General features: G+C 59.9%; 1 protein-coding gene across 5 annotated transcripts; it reads right to left on the bottom strand.

The window, feature by feature from the left end:
* Nucleotides 1-4,958: 4,958 nt before the first annotated feature.
* On the bottom strand, nt 4,959-18,936 carry DENND1C (DENN domain containing 1C). Of its 5 annotated transcripts, XM_090061012.1 has the most exons (23): nt 18,785-18,936; nt 17,990-18,054; nt 16,416-16,459; nt 16,241-16,290; nt 15,280-15,399; nt 14,880-14,949; nt 14,708-14,788; nt 14,067-14,156; nt 13,809-13,862; nt 13,621-13,731; nt 12,695-12,795; nt 12,470-12,515; nt 11,955-12,056; nt 11,173-11,298; nt 10,513-10,614; nt 8,929-9,019; nt 8,674-8,714; nt 8,373-8,444; nt 7,882-7,938; nt 7,531-7,659; nt 7,064-7,119; nt 6,216-6,387; nt 4,959-5,708 (listed from the first exon to the last, which is right to left on the bottom strand). In XM_090061012.1, exons 1-23 carry the CDS (start codon nt 18,799-18,801, stop codon nt 5,013-5,015), a joined length of 2,493 nt encoding a protein of 830 aa, XP_089917138.1. In that variant the 5' UTR covers nt 18,802-18,936; the 3' UTR covers nt 4,959-5,012. The 5 variants fall into 5 exon arrangements, with proteins under 5 accessions (XP_089917138.1, XP_089917139.1, XP_089917140.1 ...); XM_090061013.1 differs by lacking the exons at nt 17,990-18,054; nt 18,785-18,936 and adding an exon at nt 17,210-17,304; XM_090061014.1 differs by lacking the exons at nt 17,990-18,054; nt 18,785-18,936 and adding an exon at nt 16,889-16,972.
* Nucleotides 18,937-19,564: the final 628 nt, after the last annotated feature.

Here is a 19,564-nt window from a genome sequence, read left to right as displayed (position 1 = left end):
CTGGTGCTGCTGTGCGCTGGGCTTTGCATGCTGCTGCAGCTGCCTCGAGCTGTGCAATGCCATGTGTGTCCTGCCACGAGGCGGGGAGGGGGTACAGTGCGGTCTAGCGGCAGCTGGACACATGATGTTGTGCCGCTTCCGAGGCAATGGCAGTGGCACACAGAGTCCAGTGCACAGTGGCAGCCACCTCTGCCCTGCACACAGGTCTCAGGGGGGCACATGGTTCGCACAGTGGCAGGAGTCCCCCTGCACCCCTAGACAAACCATCTGGGCTCCAATTGTCCTACCACCTGGCTCAGCTGGGGCCCCATTCACCCCAGCCCCTGCCTCTGTCCCACTCCCTCCTTCAATGTGGGGGCCTCAATCTGCTCCCCCGACACTCCTTCCCCTTCACAGAACAGACATACTGATACTTGCCTGCTGTGCTGGACAGCCGTCATCTGGAGGCCGGGCTGCAATCCTGCCTGCGTGCGCACCCCTCTGCATTCTTGTCGCAGCCACCTGGAGCCCATGGCCAGGTTTCTTTGCGGCCCTACCCGCTGCCTCATGCTTGAGGGGGCTGAGCCCCATTAGCCCAGGCCTTCCACTGCCTATGGGTGCATGTCAACAGGCAGGTTCATCATGGAATTGAGCATGGCCAGGCCCAGGAAAGAGTTGGCCTGAGGTATCACCTGGTGGGCACCCCAGGCATCCAGAAGGAGGAAGAAGAGGGGCTGCCAGCAGGTGAGGAAGTCTCCTACTGCAGCCACTGGCATCCTTGGTAGAACAGCCCTGGGCCAGGGGAGCAGGTAGGGCTGGGCATAGCTGCTTGCAGGAGCTAGCCTGTGAAAGAAAGTGGGGGAGGTATCAGTGCTATGCAAAAAGTAGGCCCTTGTCTTACGGGAAGTCCCCCTGCCTGGGGACTTCCACAAACCCCCCTCCACCTCTGCAAGGCCTCCATGTCCTCTGTTCCCCTGCCCCCAATAACTTGTGGGACAGTACTGGGGGTCCAGCTGCCTATAGTGACTTTCCCCTCCCCACAACCCTGGTCTCAGGCCAGTTGTGGGGGAGGATGGCAAGCACTGTTCCCTGCAGCTGGTGGATGGCTGCTGGGGGCGGGGGGGGGGGTGAGATGGGGCCAGGGTGGAGGGAGAGCTGACAGAGTGGGGAGGCCCATGGATGGAACCCCTGGCTGGGGTGGGGAGCACTTGGCAAGCAACCAGGTGGGGCAGAGATGTGCAGATACACACATAGCTGCCTCCTGCTGTTAACTAGGGCACTCCTACCATGGGCCCCACTTACCTCCCAGCTCTGTGCTGGAGGAGTCCTCTGGGTTCTTTGGCTCTTGTGCATCTGTGCCAGAGAGCTGTCTCACCTGTATGCACACATGCAAGCGCATGCGTATGGGAGCACATACATGCACAGATGTGGACAGACACGCGTATGCTCTTAGTGCCTTCTATCTACTGAGTTTCCCTAGATACACATGCCTGTGCACACACATGTAAGCATGCGGCTGCATGTGCTCGCACATTTGTGTGTGTATACCACATATGCATGAGTGCCCACGTGCGCGCGCATACACACACATGGTACCTTGTGAGCTCGCTTTGCTTTCCCTACACAGCTGCGTGCAGATATGTGTCTACACACAGGGGCCCCTCCCTACTGAGCTCCTCCTAAACAAGACCGTGCACTTGCCGAGCACCTGCTGCTTGCACACTTTGCTTTCACACTGCACACGTGCACCCACACATGTGGACATGTACACACCTGTTCACCCCACCCCCCAGCACAGAGGATGATCCTTCAGCCTCACCTAACAAAGCATGGCAAGCCCCAAGCTCCCCTTCCTCTCCTCTCCAGGGGAGCGGAGTATGACTATGGGGCAGTTGGAGGGGGAAAGCGGGGACTGCTGGGAGCCCAGATGTCTGGGTTCTCTTACTTTGTTCTGCCCCATTTGCTAGTTGGGATTTGCCTCTTCCTTATGCTCCCAGGGTTTGTGCCATGGCTCCATATTCATTTTGCGCAGTTCCTACTAGGGATATTTCTCTCCTAGTCCTGCCTGCCTCTGTGCCCCTGGCCTGGCAGGCCTTCCTGAGTACCCTTTCTCTGTCTGACCATGATCTCCTCATGGGCCTGGACACACTTTCAGCTTCTGCTGCCAGCAGCTTTGCTTGGCGATAGCAAGTGGCCTTAAGCTGGCTTGGGGCCTGTGCTGCTCTGAGCAGGAGTGGACACCAGCAGTTCTTGGGGCTACAGTTACGCAGCCTTGAGGAGGATCCCTGCCCTGAACTGGGGTGTGATTATGGGAACTGAACCAGCATGCTGGGAGGAGTAGTGAGAGGCAATTCCTGGCTCAGCCCAGCCCCACCTGCACTCCACCCATCTTAGGCTGGGATCAAGGGGCGCTGGGCGCTGTCTAGACCCCCCAGGTCAGAACTGGGGGGGATGACTGGTTGCTGTCCAGAACCTCCCTCAGGCCAGGATTTGAGACACCAGGTGTGCACAACCCCCTGTCCCCAGGCTGAGAGCAGGGTGTACCAGGTGCTGCCCAGACCTCCCCAGGCAGGTGTTGCCTCCCAGTGGGCAGTGGGGACAGGAGCAAGGCTTGCCTGGATTCATCTGTCCTTGCACCCCAGGTCTGTCTGTCTCCATCCATCAATCCCCACTTCCCCTTTGTCTCTATCCATCAAAACCATCCATCCATCCATTCTTTATCCCTGCCTCTGTCTACCTACTTGTTTATTCTAATCTAATCTAATTTAAATCCGTTCTCTATCCATTCACACCTCTACTTGTTGTTTACCTGTTCCCCCCTCTGTCTGTCACCTAATTTTTCCTACCTGCTCATTTAATTATCATGGCTACCAAACTAATGAAACACCTGCTTTTAACTTCTTTTCAGCCCAGCTCCTTGTCTTTTTTTAACATTGATATATAATCCAGCTAACTCGATGCCTCTGATAATGTTCTATGGGTCCTGGCCTAGTGCTGAACTTGACCTGTCCTACCCAAGGCCCCTTGTGTATTACTGCAGCTTCTCAATTCTCTTTCACTGGAGAACAAGGCACAGCCTCTGCACCCCCTTTTCATAAGGCTAGATCCCTCCGCAGGACCAGACTCCCTCCCCGTCCTGGTATGGGGAGAAAAGGAAGACATCTGGCCTCATGATCTGCCACAACTGCAAGCCAAGAGATCCAATTCCTTTTCCAGGGTTGGGGGAGAAGCCAGGAGCTGGGCTCCTCTGTTAGACTCCACCCATGGTGTGCATATGGGGGAGAACCCAGGCATCCCAGCTCCAGGGGGCAGTGGATGGGAAGCTAAGACAACCCTTCCCATTTCTGCCCCTATGCTGACACCCTTCAAGCCTGAATTTCAGCCCCACCCCCAGTGCCACCTGCCCACCACAGCCTGGCACGACAGTTGCCTGTGGGGCACCACTGTGGTTGGGCCTGGCAGTACTGCGGGTGGTGGTGTAAGGGGAAGTGGGATCCTTCCTCTAATGGTGGCTGGATGCCTGCAAGTGCCCACCTTTTCCAGGGTGGGGGAAGAAACCAGGTGCAAGGTGGCAAAGGCCTGCAAGGCAGAAGCCCTAGATTTCAGGAGGGCGGACTTCAATGAGCTAAGGAGAATAGTCAGGGAAGCACTGAGGTCCTGGAGGGGAGGGGAGCCAGGTGTCTAAGAAGAGTGGTCGCTCCTTAAGGAGATGATCCTCCAAGCTGAAAGGGAGGTAATCCCAACACGGATCAAAGGGGGCAGGAGGGCGCAAACCCCCTGTGGCTCACCAAAAGCATCCAGGAATGTCTCCTAGCTAAAGGGGAGGCGTACACCCAATGGCAGGGAGGGGCCATCACTAGGGAGGACTGTACTGCGGTTGCCTGGGGCTGCAGGGGGGCAGTCAGGGAAGCCAAGGTGGAGATGAGACTGGGACTAGCTTCCTGGATCAAGGACAACAAGTCCTTTTTTAAATACATAGGGGGCAAAAAGAAGGTACCGGGTAAAGGGCCCCTGCAAGACACGCTAGGAAATCTGGTTGTCACACCAGATGACAAAGCTAACCTATTTAACAACTTCTTTGCCTTCATTTTCCTGAGCAGGGACCGGGTCAGCCCTCCCACCCAGCCCCCCTCAGGCCCCAGGGGAGGTGCACATAGGCCAAGGGTCAGTGAGGACTAGTCAGGGAACTTCTGGAGGGACTCTTGTTTTTAAATCAGCTGGTCCGGACAATCTTCACCCCAGAGTGCTGAGGGAATGACCTGAAGTCATTGTGGGACCCCTCGCACAGCTCTACGAGCACTTGTGGTGCTCTGGTGTGGTGCCAGAGGACTGGAAGAAGGCCAACGTGGTTCCCATCTTCAAAAAAGGGAGGAAGGAGGACCCTGGCAACTATAGGCCAGTTAGTCTTACCTTGATCCTGGGCAAGCTTTTTGAGAGAATTGCCCGGGAGGGGCCAGCGGGGGAGTTTATGCTTAGGGGCAACCAACACGGGTTCATTAGAGGCAGGTCCTGTCAGACCAACCTGGTGGCCTTCTACGACCAGGTCACCAAATCCTTAGATGCAGGGGTAGCAGTGGATGTAGTCTTTCTGGACTTGGGAAGGCCTTCAACACTGTCTCTCATCCCGTTCTCATTAAGAAACTAGGGGACTGTGGTGTCGACACCTACAGTCACATTCGTCGCCAACTGGCTGGAGGGCTGCACCCAGAGAGTGGTGGTGGATGGGTCATTTTTGACCTTGAGGGACGTGGACATTTGGAGCAGGGAGGTGGTTGGTGCCAAGTCCTGGTGCTGCCCATACCAGCTCCCCACTCCAGGGCACACTCAGCCCCTGCCTCGCAGTCTGCCCCCACCATTCCAGCTCCACACAGGCCCCCAGTCCAGCCCCTCCTCCCCCAGCCCTGAAGCTCCCTCATTTTTGGAGGGGTCTGCTAGATCCCTGGTGCCCCCAACACGAGCCATCACCACCAAGTGGTGTGTCCAGTGATATCATTTTATTGGCAGTTGCAGAGGGTGCCCTGCTCCCATGTCCCCTAGGCCTCAAACAGTTTCTTAAGCTGGGCTACTCTGGGAGGGGCAGGGCTCTCAGGCAGGGGGCGGGGTTCTGCCAGGAGGCAGGGCTCTGTCCTGTTAGGGGTCGGGCTAGCGGTCAGGGGGTGGGGCTTTACCTCCTGTGGGTGGAGCTCTGCCTGATTAGGGGTGGGGCTAACAGTCAGGAGGCAGGGCTCTGCTCTATGAGAGGCAGGACATTCTGTTGTGGGGCAGGGCTCTGCCTCAGGGGCGGGGCTAACTGTGAGGGGGTGGGGCTGTGCTCCCTCAGGGGCAGGACTTGCTGTGAGAGAGCAGGGCTGTGCCTCTTCAGGGGCAGGGCTAGCTGTGAGGGGGCCCTCAGGGGTGGGGCTAGCATTGAGGGGGTGGGGCTCATCCCTTTCAGGGGTGGGCCTAGGGGTGAGGGGGCAGGGCTCATCCCCCTCTGGGGCAGGGCGCCAGGTTGAGGCCCGTTGCTCCCCACTGCCTTGGGGCTGCAGCTGCTGGGGGTAGATGGGTGCCTCCCAGCAGAGGGAGGGTGCACTTATCAGGCTCTCCCCCATCTCAGGTGCCTCATCCTGGATGCCGGGGTTCCATGGGCCCCCCTCCTCTTTGTCATCATCCTCCTCCTCGGGCAGCGCCCACCAGTCCCGGCTTGGCCCATCTAGGCTAAGGTTCAGCCTCTCTTGGCTTGGCCCCAGCTGCAGAGACAAAGAGGGGAGGAGTTAGGGGAGTGGGTGTGGCTAGTGAATGGGGTGGGGAGGGGCCAGGAGTGGTGTGGCCAGTGCCAGGGGGGCGGAGTTAAGGGGCATGGCTAGGTAATAAGAGGCAGAATCAATAGGAGCAGTTAGGGGAAGGGCTAGGTAGAAGAGGGCGTGGCTAGGGAAGAGGGTGGAACTGGAGTGAGAGGGGCACGGCCATGAAGAAGGAGAGCAAAGTGGAGGGCATGGCCAGCCCCAAGGGATGGAGTCAGGGGTGTGGCCAGCCCCAAGGTTAGGGGCTAGACTAGGGTGAGGAGGTGTGCCCTGTACCAGAGTAGTGGGGTTAGCAGGGGTGTGGCCAGCTAAGGGGCAGGGTTAAGGGCTGAGATGACTGGAGGAAGTGAATGGGAGGGAGGGAGGAGTTAAAGGAGGCGTGGCCAGGGACACAGGAGGGGCTGGGAACCGGTAGGCGCTCACAGAAGGAGATCAGGAGGGGTGGGGCCTCACCTGGGTGAGGTCCAGGCTGCGTGTGCCATAGAGGGCCCCCCCTTCACCAGGTGCCACCAGGCTCAGTGCCTCAAAGATCTCGCCCAGCAGGTCCAGGTCCTCAGGCTCCGGGAAACTGGTGTCCAGCTCCACCTGGTCTGCAGGCTCCTCCCTGTCCTGCCCCGGGGCTGCCCTGCAGAGAACACACCTGTCATAAGGGCGCAGGTGCCAGGGCCACGGGTTCTGCCCCAGAACCAGCTGCACTCCCCTCAGGGAAACCTCCCCATCATGCCCCTCCCCACTCCACACACTCTGGTGCTTTTACATGCATGTGCACATGACTCCACTCACACACATGACAGAGGACATGCACAACCAGGCAACCCCCTCCCCCCCACCAAAATCCCCCTTGTCCTTTTCAAACCACCGCATTATGGATCATCCTCCTTTCCCACCACACACACACATCCCTCTGGTGCCTTTGCACACATGCCCCGGCTCATGCAGGCATGACAAACAACATGCAGAGCCAGGCTCTGCCTGTCCCCAAACAACGCCCCCTTGGCCCTCTCATAACACCACCCCTTCATGGAATACTCTTTCTCCACACATGCATGCACAGCCCTCTGGTGCCCTCATGTGCATGCAAGTACCTGCTCGCATGGGTGTGACAGAGGACATACAGAGCCAGACTCTAAGGCCCCCCACACCACCCTCATGAAAACCACCCCATCCTGGAACAGTCTCCACAACACACACACACATACACTCTCCTCTGCTGCCATTACACACTTGTGCCCACATGTCTCTACTCACACACATTACAGAGGACATGCAGAGCTGTCCCCCCTGCCCACTTCTGCTATTACCTCTGGGTCTGTGGCTCCATCCCCCCAGGCCTAGGCTGGGGTCTCCGGGGCCGTGACTGCAGGAGGAGAAAGGGGCTGAAGTGTTCATCCCCCCCACCAGCCCCCCCATATCCTGCTGGACCCCTTGGCCTGCCCCACTGTCCCCCATGGTCCTCTCCAGCTGTGGAGCATCTGTCTGGCACCTTTCCCCCAGTGCCCCATCCAAATGTTCCCCATGGGCTTGGGGGCACTCAGATGTCCCCTACCCCCCTTCCAGATGTTGCCCAACTGTCACAGAAGGTCCCAAGTTCTCTCCAGCTGTGGCACATCTCCCTACTTCCCATCCTGCTACAGGATCCTGTCAAGATGTGGCACCCCAGCCAAGGACCCAATAACTGCTTCAGATGTGGGCCAGCCACACACCACCTTCCCTTCCAGCTGTAGCCCAGCTGCCCCATCCCCTACCTATGTTCCCAGCCACATCTCACCTTCCCGAAGTGGTGGGTGATGGGTAGGCGTCGCTGCAGCCGCTCTGACCGACTGCTTGGGGTTGGGGTGGGGGCTGGCTTTAGGTGCAGGGATGCCCCCCGCTGCAGGTGCTGCTCAGGGCTCCCAGCCTCGGGGGGAGGGACACAAGTTGAACCCAGGACTACCCTCCTTCACCCCTCTACTTCAGTAATGGGGGGTGGAGGGTGCTGGATGTTAGCTGGAAGCCACGGACCCACCTCCCCAAATGTGCCCCTGCCACCTGGGGGGACCTCATGGCAGTAGGGAGTGAGGGGAGGCGGGTATTGAGGGGGTGGGGGAGGGGCAATGAGCGGGTATAGAAGGATCCTTACCTTGTACAGCAAGCGGCTCCTCATTTCTTTTAGTCCCAGCCAGGCCTGGCCCTTGGCCTGGAGAGGGGGGTGATGGGAGTGGGAGGGTGAGACTGGGATCCCCCAGTGCTGAGAAGACACTGTCACCTCTGCTATAGCCCCATCCCCTTTGCCCCCTATTAGAGACCCCTTGCTAGATCCCCACCTCCTGCCACCCCAGCACTGAAGATGCTCTGCCCCTGCCCTGATACACTTCTATGGGCCTGCCCCCTGCTATAGCCCCACCCCTTGTTCCCCTAGCACTGAGGAAGCCCCACTCCCTGGATCCTAGCCCTGAGGAAGCCCTACCCCCTATAGTCCCCCTGCTATAGCCCCCCCAATCCCTGGCCCCGATTCAGCCCCACTCCCAGCCCCAAAACCTGCCTGCTATAGTCCCCTCCCTTCCCCCATAACTTTGCCCCCTCTCATGTAGCTCCACCCCCAAGGCCCAGGACATGGTGGGGGGTCCTTACATATTGGTACATGTTCCTCATAGCAGGGTTCGCCTTGGTCCTGACAGTGTGGATCAGGGCCCCGCCGCCCTTCTGGGGAGAAGAGGCCAAGGAGACCCACGGGTCACTCCCAATTCCACCCCTTCCCAAAGGGTCCCAGCATCCTCTGGCAGCTCTTAGCTACTAACCCCACTCCCCTTCCTGAGTGGGATGAACCCAGGTGTCCGGGCTCCTAGCTCTCCCTGCTCCAACCCACCAGACCCCACTCCCCTCCCAGAGCTGGAGAGAACCCAGGCGTCCGGGCATCAGGCCCTGCTCTTACCTTAAAATTCTCTACCCAGAGCTGATAGGACTTCATTGTACCTAGGGCAGGGAGGGGGACAGGAAGGGGCATCAATTCCCAACCGTACCCCCAGAGGGGATGTTCCCATCTATGCCAGCCTCAGGGCATTATGAAAGAGCCTGGTACAGGGACCATGATCCCCAGGGAGGGGCAGAGTTGTTGCCATGGTTTCCAGGGAGGGCCATGGCTTGCCCCAAAGCAGGGGAGGCAGGGGAATGGGAGTGACCCCCTTACCCGCTGCCATCCCGCTGTTGGTGATCTCCTGCTCGAACATGTCTGAGAAGCCCTCACCAGCATTCAGCTTCTCCAGCCGCTCATCAATGAACTGGGGGAAAAATTGGGGGGTGAACCAGAGAGCCAGGGTCACAGGGATAGGGGAAGTATTAGAAGCAAGCTCAGAGGGACCCATGGGAGCTCAGAAATGGGGGAGGGAAGAAGAACTAGTAGAGCAGGGGACCAAGGTGGGGGACCAGAAACAGTAGAGGAACTATGGGAAGAAAACAGGGGTGGTGTTTTCAGGGATGAACGGGAGGGGCACAGAGAGGGGGAATCCTTAGACAGTGGCATGCACAAGGCCATGGAGGGAGGAACCGTTAGAAGATGACACACAAGTGAACCATTGGAGAGAGGAATCAAAACTCATGGTAGACATGATATCTTTTATTAGACCCACTAGGTTTGCACAAAAAAATTCTTTACATTTTAAATTTGCTAAAATCTAGTGGGTCTAATAAAAGATATCACCTCTACCACAAGTTCTGATTCCTTTTCCCTCTAGACCAGTATAGCTACAACCTGGATACCTGATGCCATTAAAGACAGTGCACAAGATCAAGGAAAGGAGCTATTAGAGCAGTCCACAAATAAAGCCACTGAGAGGGGAGAACCATTAAAGAGGCCCACAGGCAGCCATACAGAGAGGGTGGACTATTACAAGTGGACACATGAACAGACTTGGAGAGAGTGGGGAACCATTAGCAGGGGGCACACACAGTGCTTGGGGGGTGGGAACTATTAGAGAGGCAGCCATGCAGAGGGGGGAACGCTTCAGAGAGGTGTACATGTAAAGCTACACTGAGGGGGAACGCTTAGAGGGGCACATGTAAAACCACAAAGACAAGGGGAATACCATTAGAAAGGCACATGTGGGGAGCCACAGCATGGGGAACCATTAGCAGTGGGAACCCTGAGAGAGGGGCAAACAAAAGGCCACACACAGGGGGAAACCATTAGAAACATGCAAAGAGATGGGGGAACCAACATCAAAGAGCCCATTGGCAGTCATGGAGAGGGGGAAACCATGAGAAGACACAAAGCTACACTGAGGCAGGGAACCATTAGCAGAGGGCATGCTTGGGGCTGGGGTACACAGGCTGCCACAGAGGGGGAACTCTTAGAAAGGGACACATGGGCAGCTACAGAGGGGGGGGACCCATTAGAAAGCAGCACACAAGCAGCCACAAGTGGGAAGAAGAACCATCATCAGGGAGTGCATTGGCAGCCATAGAGAGGGGAAAGCATTAGGGAAGAACACACATGGGGCCGGGGGGTGGTACCAGTAAAAGGGGACACACAGGCAGCCACAGAGAGAGATGGAGCCATTAGCAGGTGGTACACATAAGGACACAGAGGGGAAGGAACCATTAGAAGGGTCTACTGGTGGGGAGTACAGTGGCAGCCATGGGGGGGTACCATTAGGAAGGGGCAGCCACGGAGAGACAGGAACCACTGGAGCAGGCACACGTGAGGCCACGGGGGTGGGAACGTTGGTGCCAGGCCTGGACTCCTGGGTTCCACGCCCCCCCCTCCCCGCCCTACCTGCTTGAAGAGCTGCAGGTGCACGGCGCTGCGCAGGAACTCCCGCATGGGTCCTGCCTTGTGGCTCAGAAAGGCCTCTTGTGAGAAGGAAATGGGCTGGCCCTGGGGCAAGGGGAAGGCTTCAGAGGGCGCACCCATGGGGAGAACCCCCCCCCCTTCCACCCCACGGCTTAGTGGTTAGAGCACTGCCCTTCCAGCTGGGACACCTGGGTTCCATGTGACTTCCCTGCCCCCCCGCCAGGCCTGGGGCTGCCCCACAGAGAAGAGGCTGTGGCAGGCAGAGGTCATAAAGGCACCCCTGCTGCAGTTCCACTGTATCCCTGCAGTACAGCTTAGTGGTTAGAGCACATACACCACCCCGGATGCCTGAGTTCCATGCACCTTTCAGGTCCCCTCCTTGTCCCAACCCTGGGGCTGCCCCAACTCATCCCTGCAGCATAGCCTAGTGGTTAGAGCACTGCACCTCCCCCCCCCCCACTGGCCCTCTGGGTTCCATGTCCCCCCAGTTCTGGGGCTGGCTCAGAGAGAAGGGGAGGAGGGATGGAGGCACTGGGGCCCTCTCTTTGGCACATACAGTGCCTGGCGTGGGGATGGGGCTGTGCTGACTGTGGCACCTTACACCCCAGCCATGAGGAGATGTCCCCACTGCACCCCTCTCACCGGGGTGTAGAGCAGGGCCTGGCGATAGGAGCCGAAGAGCAGGGCCTGGGCCTGCAGGAAGGCACGGGCAACACCAGCCCCGGGGCTGGATGACCAACGGCGCAGCTGCAGTTTCAGCAGAGACACCTGTGGGGAGTGTGGTCAGTGACTCCTTGTACCCCAGCATACTTTGGGCTAGGGGAGAGGCTCATATCCCAGCATGCTACGGGGTGGGGGAGTCCCTGTATCCCAGCACAGGTACCTTCATATCCCGTCATCCCCTGGAAGAGGGAGCACCCATATCCCAGCATGTCCTGGGGCAAAGACCCCTCAAATCTCAGCATGCCCTGGGCTGGGGGGGAACTATATTCCAGCATGCCCTGGGACAGGGAGCACCTTTACACCTCCCATCTCAGGGTATGCTGGGGTATCCCAGCATGCTCCAAAGCTTGGGGGTCCCTCTATCCCATCATGCCTTAGGTCAGGGGGGGCATATCCCAGCATGCCCTACAGCAGGAGGACCCATATCTCATTATGCCCTGGGGCATGGAACCCCCCCAGCATGCCCTGGGGAGTAGTGACCCCCACACGTCCTAGCTTGCTCTGGGTAGGCAGTGTTTCTGTATCCCAAAATCCCCTGGGGCAGAGAGGTTCCCCTGCAGCCCATCCTGCTCTGGGGCAGAAGGAGGGGCAGAATTAAGGGGATTCTGTGCTGCACCTTCTATGTCCCCTGGGGGCTGCTGCCTTGGGGCAGAGAGGCAGAGCCCAGCCCCAGGTGTGGGGGGTGTGCAATAGGGCCTCACCACGTCCCCTGGCAGCTTCTCCAGGTCCCGGAAGGGTGACTCCAGAGTGTTGGTGTCAATGTTGAGGATGACGACGTCGTCTAGGGCCTTCGCCCGCACTTTCTGTGTGGGCGGGGGGAGGGGGGAGAGAGTAGAGAGGGTGGGACAATGGGAGCCCCTCCTCCCCAATACCTGCCATCCATTTCCAATTGCCCATCCTCTGGCCCTGGGAGCCCCCTCCCTTCCCCCATCTCCTCTACCCCTCTGGCCCCTGATACCTGCCCCCTCCACCCCGATGCCCCCCCCCATCCCTGGACCCCTCCCCAGAACCCCTGGAAGCCCCTTACCCCCCTACCTTCCCTCCGCTCACCTCTGGGACCCCCCTCCTGGCCCCCATTTCCCTGCCCTACCTCCCAAGACTTGCCCCCAGCCCAGGCTGAAGTTCCAGGGACAACCACTAGGGGCTGGTGGTGGTGGTGGTGTGTGTGTGGGGGGGAGAGGGGGCAGGACCCGGACAAACCTGTGGAGATACTCACCTCCATGAGGCTTGAGTGGACTCCAATGAGGTAGGGCATGGGGGCACTGGTGGTGGAGGGGGAGGAAGAGGGGTGAAAGGGAGTAGATTATCATCCCCAGTGCCTCCAATCTAGCCCTGCACCCCCTGCTGGACCCCACAATCTGTCCCCTGCTGGCACAAGCACCCCCTGTTGGATCTCCCCTGTCCCCCCAGCCCAGCACCCCCTGCGGGACTCCCCTCTCACCAGCAGTAGTCGAGCAGGTGGTGGGGGAGGGTGGGGATGAAGATGTGCTGCCAGGACATGGGGTACAGCATCCCAGAGGAGGCCAGGACACAGGCCGTGAGCTGGGGGCACATGCAAAGCACAGGCCTCAGGGCATGCTCTGGCACAAGGGGGCAGGGCTGAGGCATGAGTGGGGAGAAGGAGGGGGAGACTCTGCCCTTTTGAAAGTGTGTGAGGAGCAGGGGATCCTAGACATGAACTGTGAGGAGCGGTGTGGGGGGAGGGGAAGAGGTTGTGAATGGTGTTTGGACCCCCAGTGCATGTACAAGAGCTCATTCTTGTGCGAGAGCCCCTTTCCTGCACAAGCTGGAGGGGGAGATCCTATAGCCTCTTGCACACATGCAAGGATGTAGTCGCCTCCAGCCCCGTCCACTTGTGAGGGTCCCTGCCCCACACCCGTCAGTGCATGTGCATCTTTCCTGTTCATCAGGGCTCTCATGTGAAGCCTGCAATCAAAGCATGCAGCTGGCCACACCCCCAACATTGCATGTGTGCAGGGGCACATCCCCGTGCACCCAGGTGCATTTGTGCAAGGCCTGCACTCCCAAGGCACATGGGAGTAGCCCCATGCCCCCGTGGAGGCCTGCCACCACCCTTATGTGAGGTCCAGACCATACCCCTGTGCGAGACCTAACCATTGCCCCCATGTGAGGCCCTCATGCAAGGCCTGCCCCTGCCCTTGTGCAAGGCCCAACCCCCACTCTCGTGCAAGGCCTGTCCTCGTGCAAGGCACCCATGCGAGGCCTGCCCCTACTCTTGCACAAGGCCCCTATGAGAGCCCTGCCCCCATGTGAGGCTCCTGTGTAAGACCTGCCTCTACCCTTGTGCGAGGCCCAGTATGAGAATTACCCCCACCCTCGTGTGAGCCCCTGCGCAAGATCCCTCACTGTGCTGAGCTTGCTGGCAGTGAGCAGGATGCGGCGCTCGCACAGGAGGCTCCCATAGAGCTGCAGCATGTTGGGCACGTCCACGGCCACCACGAACTCTGTGAGGTTGCGCTGTGGGAGTGGGAAGAAGTTTGACTCCCCCAGCTCCAGCCTGAGCCCTAGCCCTCTCCCCCAGGGGGGGCACTCACATTCTCAGGGATGCTGGGCAGCGCCCCCAGGTCTGGGGCAATGAAGTAGGAGGGCTGCAAAGAGACAAGAGTGGGTGGGGGGGTGTAAGTGGGGCTGGGGCTGCTCCTGGGCCCCAGTGGCTACACTGGAGCATTAGGTTCAACCCTGCCACAAGGGGTTAATCCCTGGGAGTCAGAGCCCAGGATGCGGATGAGTCTGGGGAGGAGCTTCGAGCTCAGGGGCTGAGGAGGCAACTGGGTCTGAGGGTACTGACTCACCCCTTTGTCCTGCCCGGTGGGCTCCTGGTCCTGGCACTGCCCCTGTGGCAGGACCCCCGGTGTGATGTGCAGCCGGGTCAGGCTGGAGTCCTGGGGGGGCAGCAAGGGGTTTAAGATACCCTGCCTCCCATGAGGGATTGGGTGTGAGGGGTGGCCCCTGCTGCCTAGGTGTGGGGCTTGGTCCTTCTATCCCCAGGGCTCCTGCAGTCACGCCTGGTCATGCTCAGGTGTCTCCAGGTATTCCCAGCCTGGCTTCCCCCTTCATCTGCCTCAGCCCCATCCACAGAGGCCCCCTGACTGCTGCTGCCTCCTCGTGACCCACTCACTCCTGCATCTATCCATCCACCCACCCACTCATACCCACTCCTCCAATCATCCATTCATACCCATTCCTCCATCCACCCATCCCATTTTCAACCCTGCCCACCCCGCCCTATTCACGGATGCTGGGCAGCCACTCACTCATTCACCTTCTCCTGTCCTGCCCTGCCAGCTCTCTGGCACTGTTCCACCCCAGAGCTGGGTGCATGGGTATCACCCATCCTGGGACCCCCAAGAACCCTGGAGGGTTCAGTGCCCCAGCTCCCAGGCCCCAGGGCAATGTTGGACAGAAGAGGGTGCCCTCTAGCTGTGACACTTACGAACTCCAGGCGCATGGGGCTGCCACGCGGGGGCACGGGGTGGCTGTACAGGGCTGTCAGGAACTGCTCCAGGTCACTGAGCTGGGGGTGGGCAGGAAAAGGGTTAATGGGGGGTGGAGAGGGAACCTGAGGGGTTAGGGGTGGGGAAACGGACCCAGGAGTCCAGGCTCACCTGCTGCTTGGCTAAGTGGTCAGCAATGTTGTTGAGGATCTTGTAGAACACCTCGAACCAGGGCAAGTAGCTGGGGGTGGGGGTAGAGTAAGACCCAGCCCCTACCTGGCCCTGGGATGAGGCTGGCTTTGGGGAGAAGTATGAGCAGCTGGGTATGACATGGACCCCTCACCCAGCCCTGCTATGCAGCTGGCTCTGGGGAGGGGCACTGGAGGCAGAGTGTAACAGGGACCCTTGACCTGGTGCTGGGATGTGATTGGCTCTGGGGTGGGGTATGAGAGCTGCGTAGAGCAGAGATCCTGCTGAACCCCCTGCCTGCCTCCCTCAGCCCAGCACCCCCTGCTGTACCCCAGTCCTGCACCCCCCAGCCCAGCACCCCGTGGTGGCTGCCCTGCCGCACCTGAGGATGCAGAGGCAGGCACGGGCACTGGGCGCGAGGCGGCAGAAGCCAAAGCGCTGGTTCCCGTCCATGTCTGTGAGGGCGAAGGTGAAGTTCTGCACTGGGGCCCCATCCTGCCCCCTGTTGGGGAACGGGAGCCAATGGTTAGAGCTGGGGGTGGTGGGGTGGTGCTGAGAGCCTGGATTCCTGGGTTCTCTCCTAGCCCTGGGAAAGGCAGTGGGGGCCAGCCCCGAAAACCCAAGCACCTTCCCCTGAGTCACAAGCCATAGACCATGGGGATGGGTGTGGATGGGGGACGCCCAGAGCTCTGTTTGGCAACATGCACCCACATGTATGTACATGCTGCTTGTGACATCCATACAGGCACAGACACACACGGAGTTCCATATGTTCCCAGACCCCCACAACACACATGGACGCACATACTACGATATGCACACAAGTGCTCACAGCCCAGTGCATGTAGCAATCCTACATGTGTGCTCATATGTGCACCAATACCTGTGTATGTATACAGGAGTGCATACACACCCAGAGAGATGCACATGCTTGCACATCTACATGCACACACATTCATGGGCCCACCCAGCCAAATGGAAATGCACGTACACACAGAAGCACATGCACAGATGTGCACACCCAGGAAGATACACGTGTGTGCATGCACATAGATGCACATCCAGGCAGGTGCAGGCAGAGGCACATATGGATGAACACATGCACAGGCAGATGCCCGGGCACATGGCTGCGCTCCCAGACAGGTGCACATACAAATGTACACTCAGATGCTTGGGCACACAGATACACACCCAGGAAGGTTCACACACATACATATATGAACATGGATGCACACCCAGGCAGGTGCACACATGCGCACACACACACACGTGCATACCCAGACATATGCACAAGCGGACACACATGGATATGCAGGCACACACATGTACACGCATCCACTCACCTCTCCACATCGAAGGGGAAGCAGAACCGGGGTAGCAACTGGATTGACTCCTGGGAGCAGAGAATAGAGCTGCAGCCTGCTCTGGATGGGCCCCATGGGGTCTTGCCCCTGGCCTGGGCCAAGCTGGGGCTCCCAGCAGGGGCACTCTGGGGTGTGGGGGAAGATGGGGCCAGACCTGGTCTTCAAACTCCTTTGGGAATTGTCTCAGCACCAGGGGGTCTGCAGAGAAGGAGCAGAGGAGTTGTGAGACCCCTGGCCCAGTCCCTAGCCCTAAAGCCCACCCAGGGTGGGGAGAGAACCCAGGCATTCAGGCTCCTAACTCCCCCTGCTCTGACCCCCCAGCCTACACTTCCTTCCCAGGGAACCCAGGTGTCCAGGCTCCCAGCACCCCTCTGACCCCCCAGCCTGCATGCCCCTCCCAGAGGAGCCAGGCATCCGGGCTTCCAGCCCCTCTGCTCTCACCCCCCAGACATCCGGGCTTCCTGCTCCCCCCTGCTCGGAGCCCCCAGACCCCACTCCCGTTCCTGAAAACCCAGGTGTCTGGGATCCCAGCTCCTCTCCTCCTCTGCTGTAACCCTAGTGGCCCCCTCCCCTTCCAGAGCTGGCCACAACCCAGGAGAGTCCCAGATCCCAGCAACCTGCTCTCACCCCCCAGTCCCTGCAGCAAGCCTGGTAGCTTCCTGTGGCTGCTGGAGGCGGAAGGGGCCTAGTTGGGGGAAGGGTTCAGACCCTTGCTCACAGGCCTGGGGGAGTGATGGGGGAGCCCTGGACATCCCAGGGGGCAGGGGAAAGGTCCCAGCCCCCATGGGGGTTTGCTTCTGTCTGGACCAGATGGCCAGGAAGCACAGCAGACATACAGCCAGTTCCTGAGCGTGCGGGGGGTGGAGACAGGTCCTCAGCTCCTGCTGCTGTGACCCTCACACCCTCCCAGAGCTGGGAGAGAACTCAGGTGTCCTGGCTCCCACCAACCTGCTCTCATCCAGCACGCCTCGCTCCTCCCAGAACTGGGAGAGAACCCCAGCATCCAGTCTCCCAGGACCCCTCATCTAACCCCAGCCCCAGGTTCCTGGATGAGAGCCCACTGCAGCCCACTTCTCCCAGAACTTGGGAGAGAATTGAGGTACTTGGGCTGCCACCACCCCAAAGCTGAGCTATATCTGAGGCGGGCCCAGATCATGGAGAACAGGAAGTGAATCACACTCCTCGCAGGTGCAAAGAATGGGTGTGGGGGAGGGGGTGCAGAAAGTAACTGCTCCAGGAGGGGATGGGTTGGGTAGGGCCAGAGCAGTTATTTTTAACTGTCCCCCATCATACTACACCACAGCTGGAGGCAAAGGACAGGTGGAAGATACGGGTCTCCCATCCAGGAGCTAACTCTATCAGATCCTGCTCAGCTTCAGGGAGTCCACAGGAGGCCCAAGGGGTGGGAGCCCCTGTAAAGCTTCCAGGGCTCTGTCCTGGTGACCCCACTCCCAATGCCATGGGAGGCACCACTGGGGTCATAGAGCTGTGGGACCCAGGCGTCCCAGCTCCCAGGCCCCCCTGCTCCCTTCCCTGAGCTGCGAGAGAACACAGGCGTCCAGGCGCGCAACCACACCCCTCCCAACCCTCCAGACCCCAGTCCTTCCCAGAGCTGGGAGAGAACCCAGGAGTCCAGCCTGGGTGCCCCATTCCCTTGGGCTCCTCGCACCCACCCCCCACCCCTGACCAGACACAGGGGCTCCCAGGTGACCCCACCCCAACACTCACCGTCCTCTGGGGTTGCAGGGCAAGAGGCCTCCAAGAAAAGGTCAAAGGTCCTGGTGGGGTTTTCCCTGCGGGGGAGGGGAGGACCACCCCGCACTGAGAACGGACACAGCTCAGTGCACCAGTGGAGTTATGTGACCCAGGCAGAGCCAGGCCTGAGGGGTGGAGGTGGGGGGAAAGGCCCAGCCCTGATGCCTGGGTTCTGCTTGCAGTGAGGGCAGGAGAGAGCCACGGGGCTGGGAGCCCAGACACCTGGGCTCTCTCCCTGGTCTAGAAGGGGAGTAGAGGCCCCTGCTCTCAGCCCCCACTCCCCTCCCAGAGAAGGGAGAGAACCCAGGCATCCTCGCAACCACCACTAGACCCCGCTCCCTGCCCCCAGGAGCTGAGGCAAGCGAAGCCAGGCATCCGGCTCCCTGCTCTCACGCCTTGCTGCAGGCAGAACCCAGGCTCTGGGAGGGGAGCTGGGGCAACCAGTAGCCCCAGCTCCCCTCCCAGAGCCTGGACCAGAGAAGCCAGGTGTCCGACCTCCTGGCTGGAGCTAGTACCCAGGTATCCGGGCTCCCGGCCCCTGCTCTCAAACTCACGCTCCCCTCCCAGTGCTGGGTACTAAGACCCAGGTGCCCAGTGTCCAACCACTAGCCCCACTCCCCACCCAGAGCTGGAGAGAACCCAGGTATCCAAGCTCCCTGCTACCTGCTCCCCTCCCAGAGCTGGGGGAGAGAACCCAGGCATCCGGGCTCCCCCCGCCTGCTCCCTGCTGCAGCCAGAACCCAGGCACCCGGGTTCGGTAGCTCTTACTTGATGCGGCAGCCCATGGCACCGAGGGGGGGCAGGGGGACCCTGGAGCTGGTGGCCACGACCCCCCCCAGCCGCCTCAGCACCCCCCCATCGTTAGCGGGTGCCCAGGAGCATCTCGGGGCGGTGGGGTGGGGAGTGAGTTGTTGCAGCTTCCTGCGTGGGTTCGGAGAAGAGGAAGTCACCGAGGCTCTGGCCTTGCGGGGGGGTTGGGCCTTGGGGTGGGGTTGCAGGGGCTCTGGGGGTGGCTGTGGGCCAAATGGGTGGAGAGGCTGGTCTAACCCTCTGTCCCCACATCTCCTCACCTCCTCCCAGGGCTGGGAGACAACCCAGGAGTCCAGGTCTCTCTAACCCTCCCCCACCATCCTTCCTAAGCTGGGACAGAACTCAGTCCATGGCCCATCTAAGCCCCCGGCTCTACTCCCAACCTGAGACAACCCAGGAGCCTGGGCCACTTAGTGCTCTAGGTCTTTCCAGAGTAGGGAAGGAACCCAAGAGTCCGAGCCCCTCTAACCCTGTCGCCAACACATCCTCCTGCAGCAAGAAGGGAAGCCAGGAGCCCTGGACCTAGGCTCCATCTACCCCTCCGCTCCTAGGCTGAGAGAGAAGCCAGGGGTCTAGGCCCAGTCTAACCCCACCTCCCCCCAGTTTCTTCCCTGAGTGGGGAGAACCCAGGAGCCCCAGCACCTGCAGGTGGGGGAGGGGGCTGTCACCTGGTGGTAGTACCCCCAGGGGCACAGCAGGGGGCACTGGGGGAAACTGAGGCAGGGGACCCTCCCAGCC

This window comes from Crocodylus siamensis, chromosome 8 (assembly GCF_052110815.1).
Source record: "Crocodylus siamensis isolate JL-2025a chromosome 8, ASM5211081v1, whole genome shotgun sequence".
NCBI lineage: Eukaryota > Metazoa > Chordata > Crocodylia > Crocodylidae > Crocodylus > Crocodylus siamensis.
Note: the sequence above shows the minus strand (reverse complement) of the source record. Positions and strands in the feature narration are given on the sequence as shown.